This window comes from Dendroctonus ponderosae, unplaced genomic scaffold (assembly GCF_020466585.1).
Source record: "Dendroctonus ponderosae isolate FM_Combo_2020 unplaced genomic scaffold, Dpon_F_20191213v2 Dpon_F_20191213_2, whole genome shotgun sequence".
NCBI lineage: Eukaryota > Metazoa > Arthropoda > Insecta > Coleoptera > Curculionidae > Dendroctonus > Dendroctonus ponderosae.
Genome location: NW_026018165.1, coordinates 13,846,652 through 13,863,166, shown reverse-complemented (window position 1 = coordinate 13,863,166; position 16,515 = coordinate 13,846,652). Strand labels below are relative to the sequence as shown.

At 39.1% G+C, this 16,515-nt stretch overlaps 5 protein-coding genes across 10 annotated transcripts in view; 3 read left to right on the top strand and 2 right to left on the bottom strand.

Annotated features, from left to right (window-relative positions):
* LOC109544599 (aldehyde dehydrogenase, dimeric NADP-preferring) overlaps window positions 1-1,233 on the top strand; it is a 5,076-nt gene extending 3,843 nt beyond the window's left edge. For both annotated transcript variants that reach the window (XM_019914891.2, XM_019914892.2), the window contains exons 7-9: window positions 222-307; window positions 520-724; window positions 792-1,233. In XM_019914891.2, the coding sequence (XP_019770450.2) occupies window positions 222-307; window positions 520-724; window positions 792-1,173 (673 nt within the window). In that variant the 3' untranslated portion in view covers window positions 1,174-1,233. The remainder of the gene's footprint in view (window positions 1-221; window positions 308-519; window positions 725-791) is intronic.
* A 746-nt stretch (window positions 1,234-1,979) lies between these two features.
* Window positions 1,980-3,261, bottom strand: LOC109544600 (formin-like protein 20). Its single transcript, XM_019914893.2, has 3 exons — window positions 3,178-3,261; window positions 2,499-3,093; window positions 1,980-2,445 (listed from the first exon to the last, which is right to left on the bottom strand). The coding sequence occupies exons 2-3, from the start codon at window positions 2,515-2,517 to the stop codon at window positions 2,186-2,188; spliced, it is 279 nt and encodes a 92-aa protein (XP_019770452.2). The 5' UTR covers window positions 2,518-3,093; window positions 3,178-3,261; the 3' UTR covers window positions 1,980-2,185.
* A 282-nt stretch (window positions 3,262-3,543) lies between these two features.
* Window positions 3,544-7,019, top strand: LOC109544653. Its single transcript, XM_048664243.1, has 4 exons — window positions 3,544-3,958; window positions 4,198-5,672; window positions 5,724-6,524; window positions 6,581-7,019. Exons 2-4 carry the CDS (start codon window positions 5,081-5,083, stop codon window positions 7,012-7,014), a joined length of 1,827 nt encoding a protein of 608 aa, XP_048520200.1. The 5' UTR covers window positions 3,544-3,958; window positions 4,198-5,080; the 3' UTR covers window positions 7,015-7,019.
* LOC109544655 (sialin) lies at window positions 7,011-12,117 on the bottom strand. Of its 5 annotated transcripts, XM_048664245.1 has the most exons (8): window positions 11,957-12,117; window positions 11,711-11,863; window positions 11,452-11,630; window positions 10,758-10,994; window positions 8,616-8,910; window positions 8,258-8,560; window positions 7,252-7,490; window positions 7,011-7,187 (listed from the first exon to the last, which is right to left on the bottom strand). In XM_048664245.1, exons 2-8 carry the CDS (start codon window positions 11,799-11,801, stop codon window positions 7,041-7,043), a joined length of 1,491 nt encoding a protein of 496 aa, XP_048520202.1. In that variant the 5' UTR covers window positions 11,802-11,863; window positions 11,957-12,117; the 3' UTR covers window positions 7,011-7,040. The 5 variants fall into 5 exon arrangements, with proteins under 5 accessions (XP_048520202.1, XP_048520201.1, XP_048520204.1 ...); XM_048664244.1 differs by lacking the exon at window positions 11,957-12,117 and having other exon boundaries at window positions 11,711-11,950; XM_048664247.1 differs by lacking the exon at window positions 11,957-12,117 and having other exon boundaries at window positions 10,758-10,916; window positions 11,711-11,950.
* A 2,548-nt stretch (window positions 12,118-14,665) lies between these two features.
* LOC109544671 (enoyl-[acyl-carrier-protein] reductase, mitochondrial) lies at window positions 14,666-16,140 on the top strand. The gene is made up of 2 exons (XM_019914985.2): window positions 14,666-15,314; window positions 15,436-16,140. The coding sequence occupies exons 1-2, from the start codon at window positions 14,790-14,792 to the stop codon at window positions 16,006-16,008; spliced, it is 1,098 nt and encodes a 365-aa protein (XP_019770544.2). The 5' UTR covers window positions 14,666-14,789; the 3' UTR covers window positions 16,009-16,140.
* The last annotated feature ends 375 nt before the right edge of the window (window positions 16,141-16,515 follow it).

The window sequence follows — 16,515 nt, the reverse complement described above, 5'->3', positions numbered from 1 at the left end:
TAATAAAAACTTAACTTAACTTCATGTTTGAGACTAAACTATCCAAAACCAGAAATTGAAATTTATATTTCAAACAATCAAACTCTTAGAATACAGAGTACTCCGTTTACAAAACAATTGGGTTTTTAAAAATTATTAATGTTTTATGTTTTTTTCAACACTTATCTAATAAAAAGTGATTATTGCATAACCGAACTGTTGAATACATTTATTTATTGCAGGTATGGGGAAAATATTGCTCAGAATGACGTCTATGGTCGAATTATTAATGACCAACACTTCCAAAGAGTGTCCAAGCTGATCGAAGGTAAGCAATGACACAAATTACCGACCAAAAAAAATTCAGAAAATTTAATAAATTTTGAAATTAATTTAACATACTTTTCAATTGTGTAACTTGGTAATTTAAATCTACAACGTATTTCCAATGTTTCTAAGTGTTTACCTCTGATACCTCCTACACCTTAATGCTTTCAAGATTTCTCCCATTAATCTTCATTTGTATTTATGGCCAAATAGGCCACAAGATTGCACTTGGAGGCAAAACTGATCCTCAAGACCGTTTCATTGAACCAACCATCCTAATCGACGTTAACCCCGATGACCCGATAATGCAAGAAGAAATCTTCGGGCCAGTTCTTCCGATCCTGACTGTGGCTACACCTGAAGAAGCCATCGAGTTTATCAATGCCCGCCCAAAACCGCTGGCTATTTACGTTTTCAGGTAAAAATGCTTACTAAACAACAAACACAAACAATAACACCATGTAAAAACAATTTCTTCTGTAAAGTTCTAGTCCGATGGAGCAGCAAAAGTTCATCAAAGGCACATCAAGTGGTGGCGTGTGTGTAAATGATGTGATCATGCAACTTACCTGCGAGGTTTTACCATTTGGGGGTGTTGGAAGCAGTGGCTTTGGAGCCTACCATGGACACCATTCGTTCAAGACGTTTTCGCATCAAAAAGGTGTACTAATCAAAAATCTGAGCAAGCTCGACGAATACGTTCAACAGTTAAGGTATCCTCCATATACCGAGAAAAAATTGAACACCGTTAAGAAGCTTTTAGCAATCAACTTGCCAATTGTTCCTAGGCTGGATATAGGCAAATTTAGTTTATTTTTAATGTTCGTTCTGGTGGCAACGATATTCAGTTTTTGTTTCAAAGAGTGAGCCAATTGCAGAGGAAAATGTGTTAAAGAGTTTTTGTTAATAAATCCACTGTTGTTCATATTGTTTGGTTTTTTCCTATTAATACGCCCGAAACCGATTTTCTTCAAGCAAGTTGTTACTTTCACCCAAAAACATCAGTTTTTCCATGCAAAAACTCTTTTAATTATTTTGAACAACCCATACTAACCTGGAACTCGATTGCGCGATTGGCGCTCGAATCAGCGCGGTAAAGCGGTGAAGCCCGGGTGTTCAAAAGAGACAATCCTTTCATTAAACTTTACTTCAACAACTTGTCTGTAAATTCTCTATTACGAAGAACAACTTTTTTCCATGGATGGCATGGAAAATGCTGTCAAACCATTTATTAAAAATAAACATTCATTAGATAGATAGTGACTGTGTCTAGTCATATCTATTAACGAATATTACGCAGTGATGCATCTCAATCGCAAATCGAACTGGAAAATTTTCTAGTTTTTATTTCTTATCTTATGTGCTTGTATGATAATAATAAAACATTCGAAAACCTTATTTTACACCGTGTCTTATCATGTATTAGATGTTTTATAGATTTTACAGAACTTTTTATGTTTTGACTCAAAAAACAGATTTGCCAGTTTTTCAGATGATGATGACCGTCTTAACTTGAAGCTTAGAAATTGATGTGCAAAACGCATATCAATTTATCTCGATCTTTTCACAGACTTACTTATAATCTTTCGGAATAAACTTGATTAGCTAAAGAAAGCAAAAAATAATATGTAGTATGTGAAATAAACATTTTATGCTATAAAAAAACAAATATGTTTGAAATGTACGTTTATGAATCTAATCAGTTTGTGCCTTAAATAAATTGATATAATTTAACATTAAAACACCTTTTTTCCGTAAAATTACATTCATAAAAATGCTTGACTATCGGCGATCTATTTGATTTAATTAATTAATGTACAAACAACCCTAAATATTAAAAAAATATCCACAAAAAACGAAGACACTCTTAATTCTAACGCTACCATCTCCATGCTCTACAGTGGCCACAGGTCAGAAATCTAGTTCTATGCCCACACGGAGGTCTTGGCGGAGGCGGACCATGATGCATTGGAGGTCCAGGAGGAGGAGGAGGACGACGATGCATTGGAGGTCCAGGGGGAGGAGGACCACGATGCATTGGTGGTCCAGGGGGAGGAGGACCATGATGCATTGGAGGTCCAGGAGGAGGCGGCGGTCCGCCATGTGGCGGGGGTGGAGGACCGCCTCGATGCGGAGGACCTGAGGAGGAGGACAGTTAAGTAAATAGACATATTAAAGGCAGTCACGCTTACCAAATGGTCTTCTGGACATTCCGGGACTTAGCTGGAGTGAAAAGTTCTACTAAAGTAAATGTTTGCTTCTACGCATTTACCTTTAATAGTTCTCTGTTATCTTTACCTACCTAATACCGGTTCTAAGGATTAGCGATTTATTGTGTGTACCCACCTACTTAAATTGCCACTTTGCAGCTAAAATAAACGACATTTTTATCACTGACTGAGCATTTTAGAATAATCCACTAACACCAAATTCGCAGAAGTAATTTCGCATCAGGATTGAGGACGCACGATTAAGTAAAAATAACATACAAAACACAATTGATATAAATAGTTTAATACAAAAAATTAATCATAATCATCTCGGCCCTAGAAATCTACCATCTCCAGCCCAAACAATGATTGCATCCATAGAAATGGGAGTGGTGTCCACATGGAGGTAATCCAAATGCTGGTGGTGGGCCGTGATGTGGTGGGGGTGGGCCGTGATGTGGTGGAGGCGGTCCATGGTGGGGTGGCCCATGGTGGGGTGGCTCATGATGGGGCGGCCCATGGTGGGGAGGCCCATGGTGGGGAGGCCCATGGTGGGGAGGCCCATGATGAGGTGGACCTGCAAGAAGCGACGATGTTGAATTATATTTAATAATCTTTCAAGAATCAGCGCAAAAAAATGTTTCAATAAAAATTTTCTTACCGTGTGGTGGTGGTGGCATCTTGCTCAAGAGGACAACAAGCAAACTAGTTAGTTAAAACAATGAATGTAGTCACCTTTTATAGCAGACGGCAAAGGTTTATCTTTATGTGGTGATATGAAATCTGTCAACAGGTACTTGAGTTCAACAGCAAATCAGTTCGCAGTATTTTGGTTTTGGAAACTTTCATCGACAAGATAACATGCGGGCCAACAATATGGTCATTGAATGAATAAAGGAATGTTTCATCACTAAATGTTTACACAACCTTTTATTTGTGTGCTTGTTCCTGTGTATTTATGCATGACTCATTTTGTGTTTTGTCTTCTGATTTTCTTCAATTTTGAAGAAATTTTTGCTTGAGACCAGCTTGGATGGAAAACGAATATCTCGCTTCTCTCCTTGCGGCGGTTGTATGTAATTTTTTCATGTTGCGCCTCGTTTAGCTAGAGAAAAATCATGAAAGCGTCCTCAGGAAATTGTGTCTTGCAAAATGCTTATATGAAAAGGGCCTCACCCTGCGTTAACCAAGTGTGATAAGGAAAACACTTGGAAAAGTAAATTTGAAGGTAAATAAACGAATATGAGTCGTGATAGCTTCGCTGATGCAAGTTTAGCTGGTAAATACAGATAAGATACAATCATAATCCTCCTTATTGATTAGGCGATTAGTCAACATACCGAAAAGCAAACATATTAATTGTTTTCTGATATTCATACTCATATCTGGTGAGGTTTCCGTTTAGACAGCTACTTACCCGTCGCTTCAATATCCCATAAAAGGTAAGTGCACTTGAGGATGTTTTGGGTTCTTTAATTCGTTTATCGTTATATGGATATTCCAGAATGAGGCTTATTCATAAACATCAAATAATTTCTGAAAATTCCCCGTTTTCTGAGTTTTTCAAACCTCTAGGCCTGTGAACTGGATTAATTCCAAACATTCTAAACGAAAAAGCTGCCCAAAAACACTCCACAAACCCCAGAATTTAATTTTCCCAACCGAAAAAATTCACTTGCAGAAATGTCTTGGCCCGGCCACCACCACGGCGGTCCACCACCGCCTCCTTGCCACGGTGGCCCACCGCCTTGCCACGGGGGTCCGCCTCCACCACCTCCACATCACGGAGGTCCGCCTCCTCCATGGGGCGCGCCGCCACCTCCATGGGGCTGCCCACCGCCTCCATGCGATCCAGGATTTGGTGCGCCGGTCATACCTTTGGACCCTTGCGGGCCCCATCCGCCTCCACCATGGGGATGTCCGCCCTGTCAACACTCATGGGACACCCCAGGGTGTCCTTCGTGCGGTGGATGGAGATGGGCGTAAAAACCATGCAGCTCTTGTGATTTTAGTCAATTAATCCGCAGACACAGCAATGTTTAATGGTGAAAGTAACGTCGATTTGAGATTTTTAAGTTGAATAAGGCTCAGAATGTCGATTTCAATGTGATGATGTAATAAAATGATGTAGTTTAGCGAGTTGGGTGTACATTTATTGGAAATTTGAAAAAGCATGGAGACGCTAGCAAGTTATCGTTTTTTCGGGATTAAAATATTAATGGGAATTCAGATTTAAATCGCATTAAACGGGTTTTTGTAGCGCAAATTGTACATTTACTGTTTTTTGGAAAAAAGCTTGAACAAGACAAAATAACACACGTGTTTACCTTCATGTTTTATGTGAACACCGGCGGTGCATCCTGTTGTGTAATAATATTCGGAAGAAAACTCGCAATTGTGGTTTTGCACTTTTGTTATTTATTAGCGTTTTTACAACTTGACCATGATCTTCTAGAACATTTACATAACGTCCAGGTTCACCCTTTTCTTAGCCCCTTCCACCAATTTCTGTCAAATCGAGTCTCCAAACTTCAACCCCAATCTGTCGCAAGTTTCCCAAAATCATGCAGTCCCAACCCAGAAAATCTGGCTTGTATTTCAATCACCAATCGAGATCTTCCGTTAAGTTTCCCTCAAAACCACCCAGTCAGATCCAAAAATCCTCCGTGTCCATTCAAACTGATATTTTTCTAAGCGTTTGTGACTTGAGCGCGATGTCCGTGGACGAAATCAAAGAACAATATAGCAACACCTTGAAGTTCCTCAACAATTGCCACGAATTCATCAACAGTGTGTTTCGAGGGCAGGCTGCTAGTGCTCATTTGATTGGTGAACGTTCCTTTGATTTTCGCGCTCCCGAAGTGCCAAATTATTTTAGTGTCTTGGAAGTGTTTTTGGCGAGGACCCAGACGCCTGGATCGACAGATAATGAGCAAACCAGCAAATCGGAGGCGAGCAGTAAAATGAATTTTTCACCCAAAGTGGAAGAAGAGGATGAGCAAATCTTGTTCGATTTAAAGCAGTTTTTGCCCAAACTCCCGAATCCTCCTAACAACTGTGAGGAGGTTCGAAGACTTGCAAAGAGCAGCGCAAAAATACTTTGCGTGAAATCCAGCGAGGACTCAAAAGAGGATTTCCACATCCAGAACCCACTCTGTAAGTAACCGGAGCGAAGACGAAACCTGCCACTAATTGAGAGATTTTCAGCCACCTCTCCATCCAGACTGGTTAGATCGGGAAAAGACATTATCAAGCCCAATGGAAAGGACATGAAGGCCCTCTCGTCAACTTTCAGGGAAATTTTGAAGACCTGCAACGAATTCGAGAATAAATCCATTGAATATTTAATAAAAAACGACGTTCCCTTGAATGAGCCTCCAATCTATCCCAAACACACCAAGAAGGCAACATCGGCCAACCCCAAAAGTGGAGATCGAAAGCCTACAGGTGCCAACTCCCAAGAAGAAAATCAGCATGCCACACCAAACCCACTGGAGACTCGACCAAAAGGCTTCAACCTGCTAGAGTACGCGTTGAGAAGCCACCAAACTCCTTCCCAAAGCTCCAGCTCAGCACCCTCGTCCCCCAGACTATCAAACGAACCATCCCTCGGTACCTTAGGCTTGGTTCCAAATAGGGAGTTCTTCCTTAGGGCTGCCTCAAATATTTACTCAAACTTCCAAGTAACCAGGCAATCAATGACGGTCCTCAATCAAGCCCAATGTCGCAGCCCGAAGCGCGTGAATGAGATGTTCAAGAAAATTTCCCGGGAGACGATCAAAAGTGAATCAAATGAGGATTTTACCCGCTTTATTGAGTATGACGATTTAGTGCAAGGCTGGGGGGATGATTGCGAAAAGGACTTCAGTTCCTGTGAGAGCGTTATATTGAATGACGAGGAGTTTCAGAAGCGCAACTTGAAAACAACTGCAGCTTTCAGCAGGCAAAAGTTGGAGTATGGTAGGAAGGGGGGCAGAAAAGATGATAAGTTTTGGCAGGGCTGCTTCGGTAAGTTGAAGAAGATTAACTGAAAATGGGTGTTTCAGATGGTTTTTTTATTCTAGCCCATGCAAGTGTAGACCCAGAGGACCATCTACTGAAGTGTAACCCCTTGAAGCTGACCGACAAGGACAAATCGAAAGCAAACGAGAAAGTGCTGCGCACCATCGGTCTTTTCACCGAAAAGGGGGAAATTCGACCTGGAGTGATCAGCATTCTTGAGGAAAAACAGCGACAGAGCTTAATGCAGAACAGAGCGAAAAATGTCCAGTTCCGAACAGAGCGGAAGTTCGACTTGGAGGTGCGATTTAATAATCAGATGATGGACGGTGTTACGTCTGAAGAGTCCTTTGGGAGTGAGCGAAACTTGGGGCCACCTACAAGCATGACTGGACATACTGAAAGTTTGAACGCTTCCAGCTCGAGTACTGTGGGCGAGTCGGATATCATGAAAGAGAATGCCAGGGCGAATCAGGCTTTAATAAAGAAATGTAATTAATTGAAGTGGGTTTCTTTATTATAAATTTAGGAATTTTGCATTTCTGCTAATTCTTCTTCGTTGTAGTCAAACTTCTGTCTTTCCGTCGACGAAAACAGGAAAAATATCACCGTTGTCACAACACAAACGCCGAAGGTGATCCAGAAAGCCAAACGCCATTCATGCAGTTGCTTCTAAAATATCCCAGAAATACACATGAGTTTGAGGCAATTGAGAAATTTCTTCCTGCGAACTTACATGTTTCGTTAATGCTCCTATGATGAAATTGCCAATGATTCCACTCACTGATCCAAGAGCGTTACAAAGCCCGAACATAATGCCTCCATAGTTCCTCGACAGTCCATTTATGTTAACCGGCAAGGTGGCATAGTAAAAAGCTTTGATTATCATGCTGAAGATATACAGTCCGATGCACAACTGTCTGTTACAAGCTGCATAAACTGCTCCCAAGACTATCGCAGCTGAGGCTACATTTGCTAACAAAGTTTTGAAAAAATTAAATAAAAATTAGTAATAATGATATTGAGAAGATTAGGAAGAAATTGATTTAAGTTTGATCTGTGCATCGCAAACATTAGCAATAACGATGTTGTGTTTAGTTAGTAACCGTGATGATAATCAGTAATTGTTTAGGTTTGTGGGTTTTCGGTCATTAGATGGTGGCAAAAATAAATCACTATATGATAACCCACAAACCTGAACAATTACTGATTAGCAATAAATTCAGCACGAAGAAAGTGAAATCGAGATGTTTGAGAAGAAACATCAAATGCTTCAAAACGGACGTAGAAACTGTAAAAAGCTGAGCTCGCATCGTCTTGCGAAATATTAATTAAATTAGGCCGAAAAAAACATTATTGAAAATGTAAGGACGCGATGAAAATGATGACTGACATGATACGAAATCAAAAGTAAAAGAGTTCTGCAAAGACAAACAAAAAATACATAACAATTAAACTAATACAAAGACAGTTCAATTTGACCTTTAGATAAGTTAAAGCAGTAAAATTAACAGAATGGAGAGCTGCAACAAACAAATTGTGAAAACCACAATGACTAAAGTGAAAAATGCGAAATATTTTAGATTCGAGAGCACTTCAGACTAAATTGATGCATTAGACAAATTTCATGACACACAAGAAAATTCATGATATTTATTGACTTCCTTTTTCCAGTTCCCCTCTTTCTTGCATTCGTCAGACTACAGTTCTTCATTGATCTTAACCGGCTTTACTATACTTACATCCAGCTCCTAAAACGGAATTAAAAGCCCTTTCCGACGTGCATTTAATAATCAACGGCGCCGTTGTACTGTAGATCAAAGACATGATCCAAAGGGCTACAAAGGGAATGGCAGCGAAATAACCATCATTGGCAACATCGAATTGCAGGATTTCCCTCATGTAAGTGGGCAGATAAGTGACCAAAGACAAATAAATGTAATTGTGTCCAAACTGCCCAGCTATATTGGCCCAGTAGGGCCCGTTCAATAAAATCGCCTTCCAGGGCGTTTTGAAGGATCGTCCAACCACTGTGCGATTTCCAGCTGGAATATTTCACACACTGATTTAGAAGCTTTTTCTTTATATTGTCCGAAACACTTTTACAATTTTCCATTCTTATATAATCAGCCTCCGCCTTGGATATGTAGGGGTGGGTGTCGGGGAATGAGAAAAGCAGCAGCAAAACCAGCAGGAAAAAGAGTCCAGAATAGGCGCTCCAGAAGTAAAACGCCACTGGCCAGCCATCGAACTTGTGAATCAAAAACCCGCTGATGATGTTCCCCATTATGGTGCCCAAGTTGGTTCCTGCATAAGCCAGACCGCCCCATATGGGGCGTTCCTTTGGAGGAAACCAGGTGCTGACTAGGGAGGACAAAGCCGGCATGCAAAAACCCTGAAAAATATTATTAAAGCATAGTAGACGCCCAGAAGCATAGATAAAGACAAGTAGCTAATAAGCTCAGAAGCTAATTAAGACAATGCCTAGGAGGCATGGGTAACTCAGTGAATTTTCAGGAATTGGCGCAGTGATGCCGGTTTGGTGCGTCAACCCAACGCACCGGCACAGTAACTCACCGGTTCAGTCATACTCATAAGAAATGTGCTAACTTTTTTTATTAAATCCCAGTCCTGAGCCGGTCAGAGTGCGCTCTAAATGTCGCCAAAATGTCTTCAAACCTTTAATTATTAATTCAATAATTAATTCAAGTCACAAATCGTGAATTTTGCGCGCTTTGTAAGTGTTGATTTGATTTAAAAATAAACGGATTTACGCAACTGCGGACCCTTCATTAAAAAGTTCCAATTTCCAAAATCAGTGAAGCAAAGAGGGAGCAATGTAAAGAATCCATAAAATTTCAGTTGCTTGTCGGAAAACTAATCACAGTTAAATATAAAAGATTTTTAGATTAGAGATGATTCTTACCAGCTTTCTGCAAGCTGGCGCCCCATCCTCCATTTTCTACCCATTAAGGAGTTCACTACACTTCCACAAACTACCGCACTTGCCATAAGGGCAAAGGCTGATCCAGGGGGGGGGGTCGGTGACCCCCCACCCCATTCAATTCTCTATTCAACGATGCCAAAACGAATTCTCTAGCTCGAATGGTTCTTGAGAAACTTCGAAAAAAGAAGCGTCAGGTTCAAGTGGAATTTGCAACTCAAAGAAAACTATGCAAATCTAAAACTTCTTGAATTCAAGCATTTTTTAAGAAAACTGCCAATATTTCCCCATCTATGGTTCATTTTCTGAAAAGGCCATTTATTTCTGTTTAGAATGATGTGCAAATGAGCGCCGAGAAATGAGCAAAAACGGGACGGAAAACATGGAATTTTGGCATAATCTTGCACCTAAGTGTCTGATATTCAAATTTCGCTTTCTGGGTCAAAACTATTTTTTTTCTCACTGACATTGTTACGACTGAATCGGCTTTTCAATTCTCTATCCAACGATGCCAAAACGAATTCTGTGGCTCGAATGGTTCTTGAGAAACTTCTAAAAAAGCAGCGTCATGTTCAAGTGGATTTTGCAACTCAAAAAAAAACCACGCAAATGTAAAACTTCTTGAATTCAAGCATTTTTTGAGAAAACTGCCAACATTATCTTATCCATGGTTCACTTTCTAAACAGGCCATTTATTTATCTCTAGAATGATGTACAAATGAGCGTTCTTGCTCATTTTGCCTCCGAAATATGAGCAAAAATGGGACGGAAATCATGAAATTTTGGTAAAAACGAACGTTCTTAAGGGCCACAATAATTCGATATTTCCCATCTAAGAACGTGATTCACACAACACTGTCGGTAGCAACCTGAATATTCATACCACTTTTCAAAAAAGTCTCCGAAGTACAGAACAAACATGATTATTTAATAATTTGCCCTGTCGATGCTTCATTGCTCTATTCTCGCATTGGTTACTTCACAAGCTTCCGTGTGAAGATTCTGTGAATTTGACAGGTTCAAGAACAAGAACCTGTGAATTTGAATCGGAGTCAAATTCACACAATAACTAAGCTGACTGTTTGCCTGACAGAATAATTTCCTCTATTAATGGGGCAGTTTCCACTTTTCCTTCAATATGAGGCCAAAAAATGTGGTGACCTTTTTTTGAGGGCTTAAAATTCAAAGTGCGGCGCAGTGATGAGCTATAACTCATTAGCGCACAGAGCGGCAACAACTGAACACTGTGTTACCCATGCCTAATGGTTAGGAAGTAGAGGATTTACCCACCCACTTACATGAGAGGTTCCCACCATGAATCTCAGGCCAACCGCAGCAAGATAACCGAATTTCTGGGTCATAACAGGAAATAAGGCTGTAGCTAATGTGGTGCAAGCTATTGAGCTCAATATGACTGGCCGAGCTCCGAACTTATCGGCCAACCATCCTCCTGGGACCTGAGTAAATGTGTAACCAATGTAAAAGGCGTAAAGCACCAGTGATTTGGTGTGTGCGGGCCAAGGAAATTTACCACCCTGAAAGCAAAAGGAATTTTTATTTTTGAAACTGTTGATAGTTTTTCGTCCATTTCAACTGTAGGTTTATTGGGAACATATTGAAGAAGCTGCGCAGTCCAAGAAGATATTTGAAGAGTCGGCCTGTGTCCCATTGATCCGTTTATACGATGGTACGATGATACGAAAGTGTTCCTATTGGTTGGAGATCTGTCAGTTCGTACGACGGCGGACGAATTGACGTATAAAAAAGCGTAATAACTGCACTTACAGATAGAGCTATAAAATTATCACTCCCAAATTACAGACAAGCAAATTTAAAAAAATCAGAAAAATATTACTTAATAATAACAAACAAAAAAAATTTTTTCGAACCAATAATAAAGCGAAGAATTAACAAAATTTACAACTCAAAAAAAACATGTAATAAAATTCCCTAATAATGCAGGTAAGCTGGTAAGTGCGCATAGGAACTTACCTCGTGGGTTTTATTCGGGGCGTTAAATTGAGGACAAGCCTGAAGATGTGCAGTTTCCTCCGGAGGCGGTTGAACCATTTCCACAATGGCTACATTCAGTACCACCCTGGTGGTGAAGTTGTTTTGCATGAACAAATGAAGCAAAAGTGCTAAAATGATCCGCTGAGGAAAATAATGACCTAAAAAATGTCTCCAGGTTTCACGTTTCCATTTAAAAAAAATGTAATTAATCTGATAACCATAGGGAGTTTTCACTTACTTCCACATCGACATTGAAAAAAACTGCAGCAGAAGACTGGCTTTTTATTTGCAGTTTCTTCACGTGCTTGACTGCCTGAAGGATTCGACATCGTTACTTCTAATGGAAATGTTGTGGGCGCACCAGGTATATTAGCTGATTCATGCCCAGGGACTTTGAAAAAGAGGTAAGCAGTCGGACTTACTTTTTGGATATTCTCAAACGTCCAAAAAATAGGTTGACCACTGTCATGTTGAAAGGGCTTACCAGTATGCTGTAGGGGTGAGTTATTGGGACTGCAGCAAAAAAGCCATAAAATTGGACCCTCAAATGTTTATTGCTGAAATGATGCAGTGAAGTCGGCTTATAATTAACCTGGTTATAGTGAACTTTCGGTTAAAACAAACTTTTTTCGTTTAATTGAAACGTCGTCCATAAAGACCAACGTATTTTTTTACTGGTTGTAACGAACTTCCGTATATAACGATCACTTTTTAGGTTAGTTGTATATTCACTTTCCGTTTATAACGAACTTCCAAGCTCAGCAACACCAATCCGGCGGAGTTGTTTATATTAGTGAGAGCCAGAGACAGGCAGCGACTTGTTGTTTTTTGCCGCGTTATGTATGTAAATGGTTTTAGAATGGAAAAACAAAAACGCAAAGCTTTTGCACTAAATGAAAAGTACGAAATTATTAACAAAATGTGGAGTAAAGCAGAGTGACATTTGTAAGGAATTAGCACTTGGAAAGTACTGTTGCAACAATATGGAAAAACAGAGAACACATTTTATCAGCGTATGACAAAATAAATGTTTGAAGTAGGAAGTTAAAATTATCTGCACATGAAAAGGTTGACAAGGGACTTATTAAGTGGTTTCCTCAAAAAAGACAAGAAAACATTCCCATAAGTTGCAGTGTTTTGCAAGAAAATGCTAGTGAAATGTGTAAAATCAAAAACAAAGAGTTTGCTTGTTCTAAAAGTTGGGAAGAGCGTTTCAAGACGAGGCATAATATCAGTAGCGGAAAAATTGTTGGAAAGTCTGCCGGTGAAAAATTCTTCTTATGAAAACGTTAGAGGCGATCGATAAAAATGAAACATTTTCTATAAATCTCTTAGATGCAGTCAATTTCTTTCATAGAGCTTGGCAAAAAGTTAGCCGCAAAACCATTGCAAATTGCTTTAAGCAAGGGGGATTTGTAAGAAAAGAAAATGATTATGAACCAGACGATGAAATTCCACTTAACGAATGGTTAGAAAAGTATAAAGACTCTACTGACTACGTCTGTATATACTGACTACGAGTATGACACAAACGAAGATGTCCCAATGTTGGCGAAGAACAAGTTAAAACCAAATTGAGTGATTTCAATTTCTTCGAATATGTGAATATTCGTACAAGAGAAATGTTGACCGATGATAAAATTATAGACTCCGTAACCTCACCTACAGCTTTAAGCGATAATGCGAAAGATAACGATTTAGGTAAAACGTATTCTGCTGTAGACACTAATGCTGTTCCAATCATTTCTGAAATGACAAAAAAAGTGTCAGAAACTCGAAATTTTCTACAATCACGCCAAGTTCCTAATCATATCTGGGAGTCCTTTTGTGATCTTGAAAACTACATAAATAACATCTATTTTTGCAGCAGAAATGTACAAACAAAAATTACAGACTTTATGWAGTAGATTTCAAATTGAATTTTGTTTATCTTTTTGTGTTCTTTTTAGTCATACATTCTAACTGCTACTACTCTACGTAAAAATAATGAAATAAAATACACCACGTGTTTTTGTATTATCATTCGCTTCTAGCGAACTCCGGATATATCCGGACTCAACTGTAGATTACTTTTTTCCCAAAACATTTCCTCATACAAAAAAGCTTTGAAGAAGTTGCTCTTCCAAATTGAACGAGAAATCGAGGAACAGTTTTATTTTGTGAAAAATCAGTAGCGTATACGTTTTGTATTTAATATTTTGCAGACGGTGCCGCTCCCACGCCACTGGTAAAATTATAAATACAATTTTTGTCTCAGAACATGCAAGATTTTTAGGTCTCAGACTGTAAAATTTCATTGAAATATTCCTAGCGGCTTTCCTAATATACATTTTTAACTACCAAATATAACCCCTGGCGGTCGGAAACTAGGCGTTTTCCTCTCAGTACTCGAATTCAATAGAAAGTTTTATTGACGATCCGAATTCGAGACGTAGATCTCATTTGAAGCACAATTTAAGTATTTTTGTAGATAAATATTTCAAGCCCTCGAATAAAACAAAAAGACATGATTTTGTAAAGTAGCTACTTGAAGATTAATATTTTCTATTGACTATAACAACGAAGTAGGTACTTTGCGTGTCGTCTCGCTGTCATTTCCTTATTTTGGATTTAATTTCAAGGCTTTTTTAACTAATTTACCCCTGTTCTTATTACATATTTATTTTATTAGCCTTTTTATATTTTGTGATAAAGTCCTTTATATGACACATGCAGCATGAAAATTGTCACCTTTATCCAAATTTTGAACTTTCACTCATAAATACCTCCATTTTTCTCATCGAAAACCAGCAAACAGCGTTTTTATTTAAACAGTGGAATTAAAAACTGTTTAAATAATATTTCTTGTAATTGGCCATAAAATAATTTATTGTTAAGTTTTCAGATGCACCTTCGGTCAAAAATTGTCTATTTCCACACTATGAGAGGTTTGTAAATGTATAAAGCGCCTTAATAATAGTGTGTTTTAAATTTTTAAATGAGTCAAACATAAATTTGCCTTCATAATTTTATATATGCTTGACTTTCAATTTAATTTATTTCGAATTTTATCATTTGATAAATAAACAAAATACGGAGTAGCAATTCATCTGCTTATGAGTTTATACCTAATAATACAAAAATTATAAATGAAATACAAAATCTCCAATGTTATGCAACCAGCAATTCTCCAAACATCAGCAATATCAAGAAACGTAAATATAACCTCCAAATCAGACAGACGTCCAAAACGAATCGGTGTCGTCTTAGTGTTTTCTTCCAAATTTTGTCATAACAAGTCGGTTCATTTCAGTATATTCTACGAAAAACTAAATAAAATGACTAAATTATATACCAAAGCACCACTACTAACCAATTTTATCAAAAATATCGCCATGACTTCTTATGCAAAAAGACTGAACTGCACAGCCCCACAGAAGCTCCTTTACTCCGAATACGGGGATCCGCTCAAAGTAGTAAATCTATCGCCTGCAGAATTGCGTGATCCCCAGCCGGATGAAGTGGTAGTCAAGTTACTCGTCGCCCCAGTAAATCCAGCAGATATTAACACAATTCAAGGAAAGTATCCCTCCAAGCCTGCCCTGCCTGCTGTTCCAGGCAATGAGGGAGTGGGCCAAGTTATTAAAGTAGGCACCAACGTGAAGGATCTGGTTGAGGGAGACCATGTGGTGCCGTTGAGGCAAAATTTGGGCACTTGGCAAACGCATCTTGTGCTCTCAAAGGACATTGTCTTAAAAGTACCACAGAAACTGGGAGTGATTGAGGCTGCCACACTAACAGTGAATCCCTGCACGGCCTATCGAATGTTGAGGGATTTTACCGAGTTGAAACCTGGAGATTCTGTGAGTATCATTAAGTACAAATATGTATTTCCTCTTCAAATGCAGGCTGGGATCGATGGCTCTAAAACATGTTTTTAACACGCAGTTTGCATGGTGTTATTGAGTGGTTCTTCAATTTCAGGTCATCCAAAATGGATCAAACTCCGCTTGCGGTCAGTACATTATCCAAATATGCAGATCCTGGGGCATCCGAACGATCAACATCATCAGAGATCGTCCCAATGTATCCGATTTGAAAGCGTACTTAATCAACCTCGGAGCCACCCATGTTCTTACTGAAGAAGAGCTGCGAACCACCGACATTTTCAAATCTGGACAAATCAACAAGCCGAAACTTGCCTTGAACTGTGTCGGAGGAAAAAACGCTCTTGAATGCTCCAGACATCTGCAGAATGGAAGTCCCATGGTAACTTACGGTGGAATGTCGCGGGAGCCGCTAGCTGTACCCACTGCGGCTCTGATCTTCAAAGATTTGCAGTTCAGAGGGTTTTGGATGACCAGATGGTCTGAAAAAAACGCCACGAACATCGATCGCTTTGAAATGTACTCTGAACTGATATCGATGATGACCAGCAATGAACTGCACGGTCCATCTTATGAACTAGTCGATTTTCACAATTATAAGGAAGCCCTCATCAACACCCTGACGGTTAAAGGGATGATTGGAAAAAAGTATTTGTTGAAATTTGACTAGATGTGCGAGTGCCAGTGTACAGTTGCTTTTTATGTAATTTTAAGAATCAATTTGTAAAATAGTTTTTTGTTAAGACTATCCGACGAGAAAAAGACTCAGCTGGCCTGGGTAATAAAATAACAAACATTTTAAGTTGCCATTTTTTCAATCCATTTCTTGAACATCCTAAAGAACAGGCTAAGGAGTTTTATCGGTGCAAGTGTGCCCCAAATTTGTAAATCGCACTAAAAACACCGAATATTTTGCTTAGAGGCTGAAAGTTGGAGTTGAGAGTCGATCACGGTCCAGTTCCAGTTTGGTGCAGGTGTTTTGAGCTAATGAGCAAAATTATAGCCGACAGAATGAACAATTTCAGTTGAAACTGGAAATTATGGAGTTAAATCCGATTTCCGATCGTTTATTAACTTTGAAATTGACCCACGGGGATCGCACAAATTTATTATCCTAAAGTCCAAAACTGATACCCGATTGTGAATGTTGATCGCCTTTGGAGTTCCGTAAAAAAAA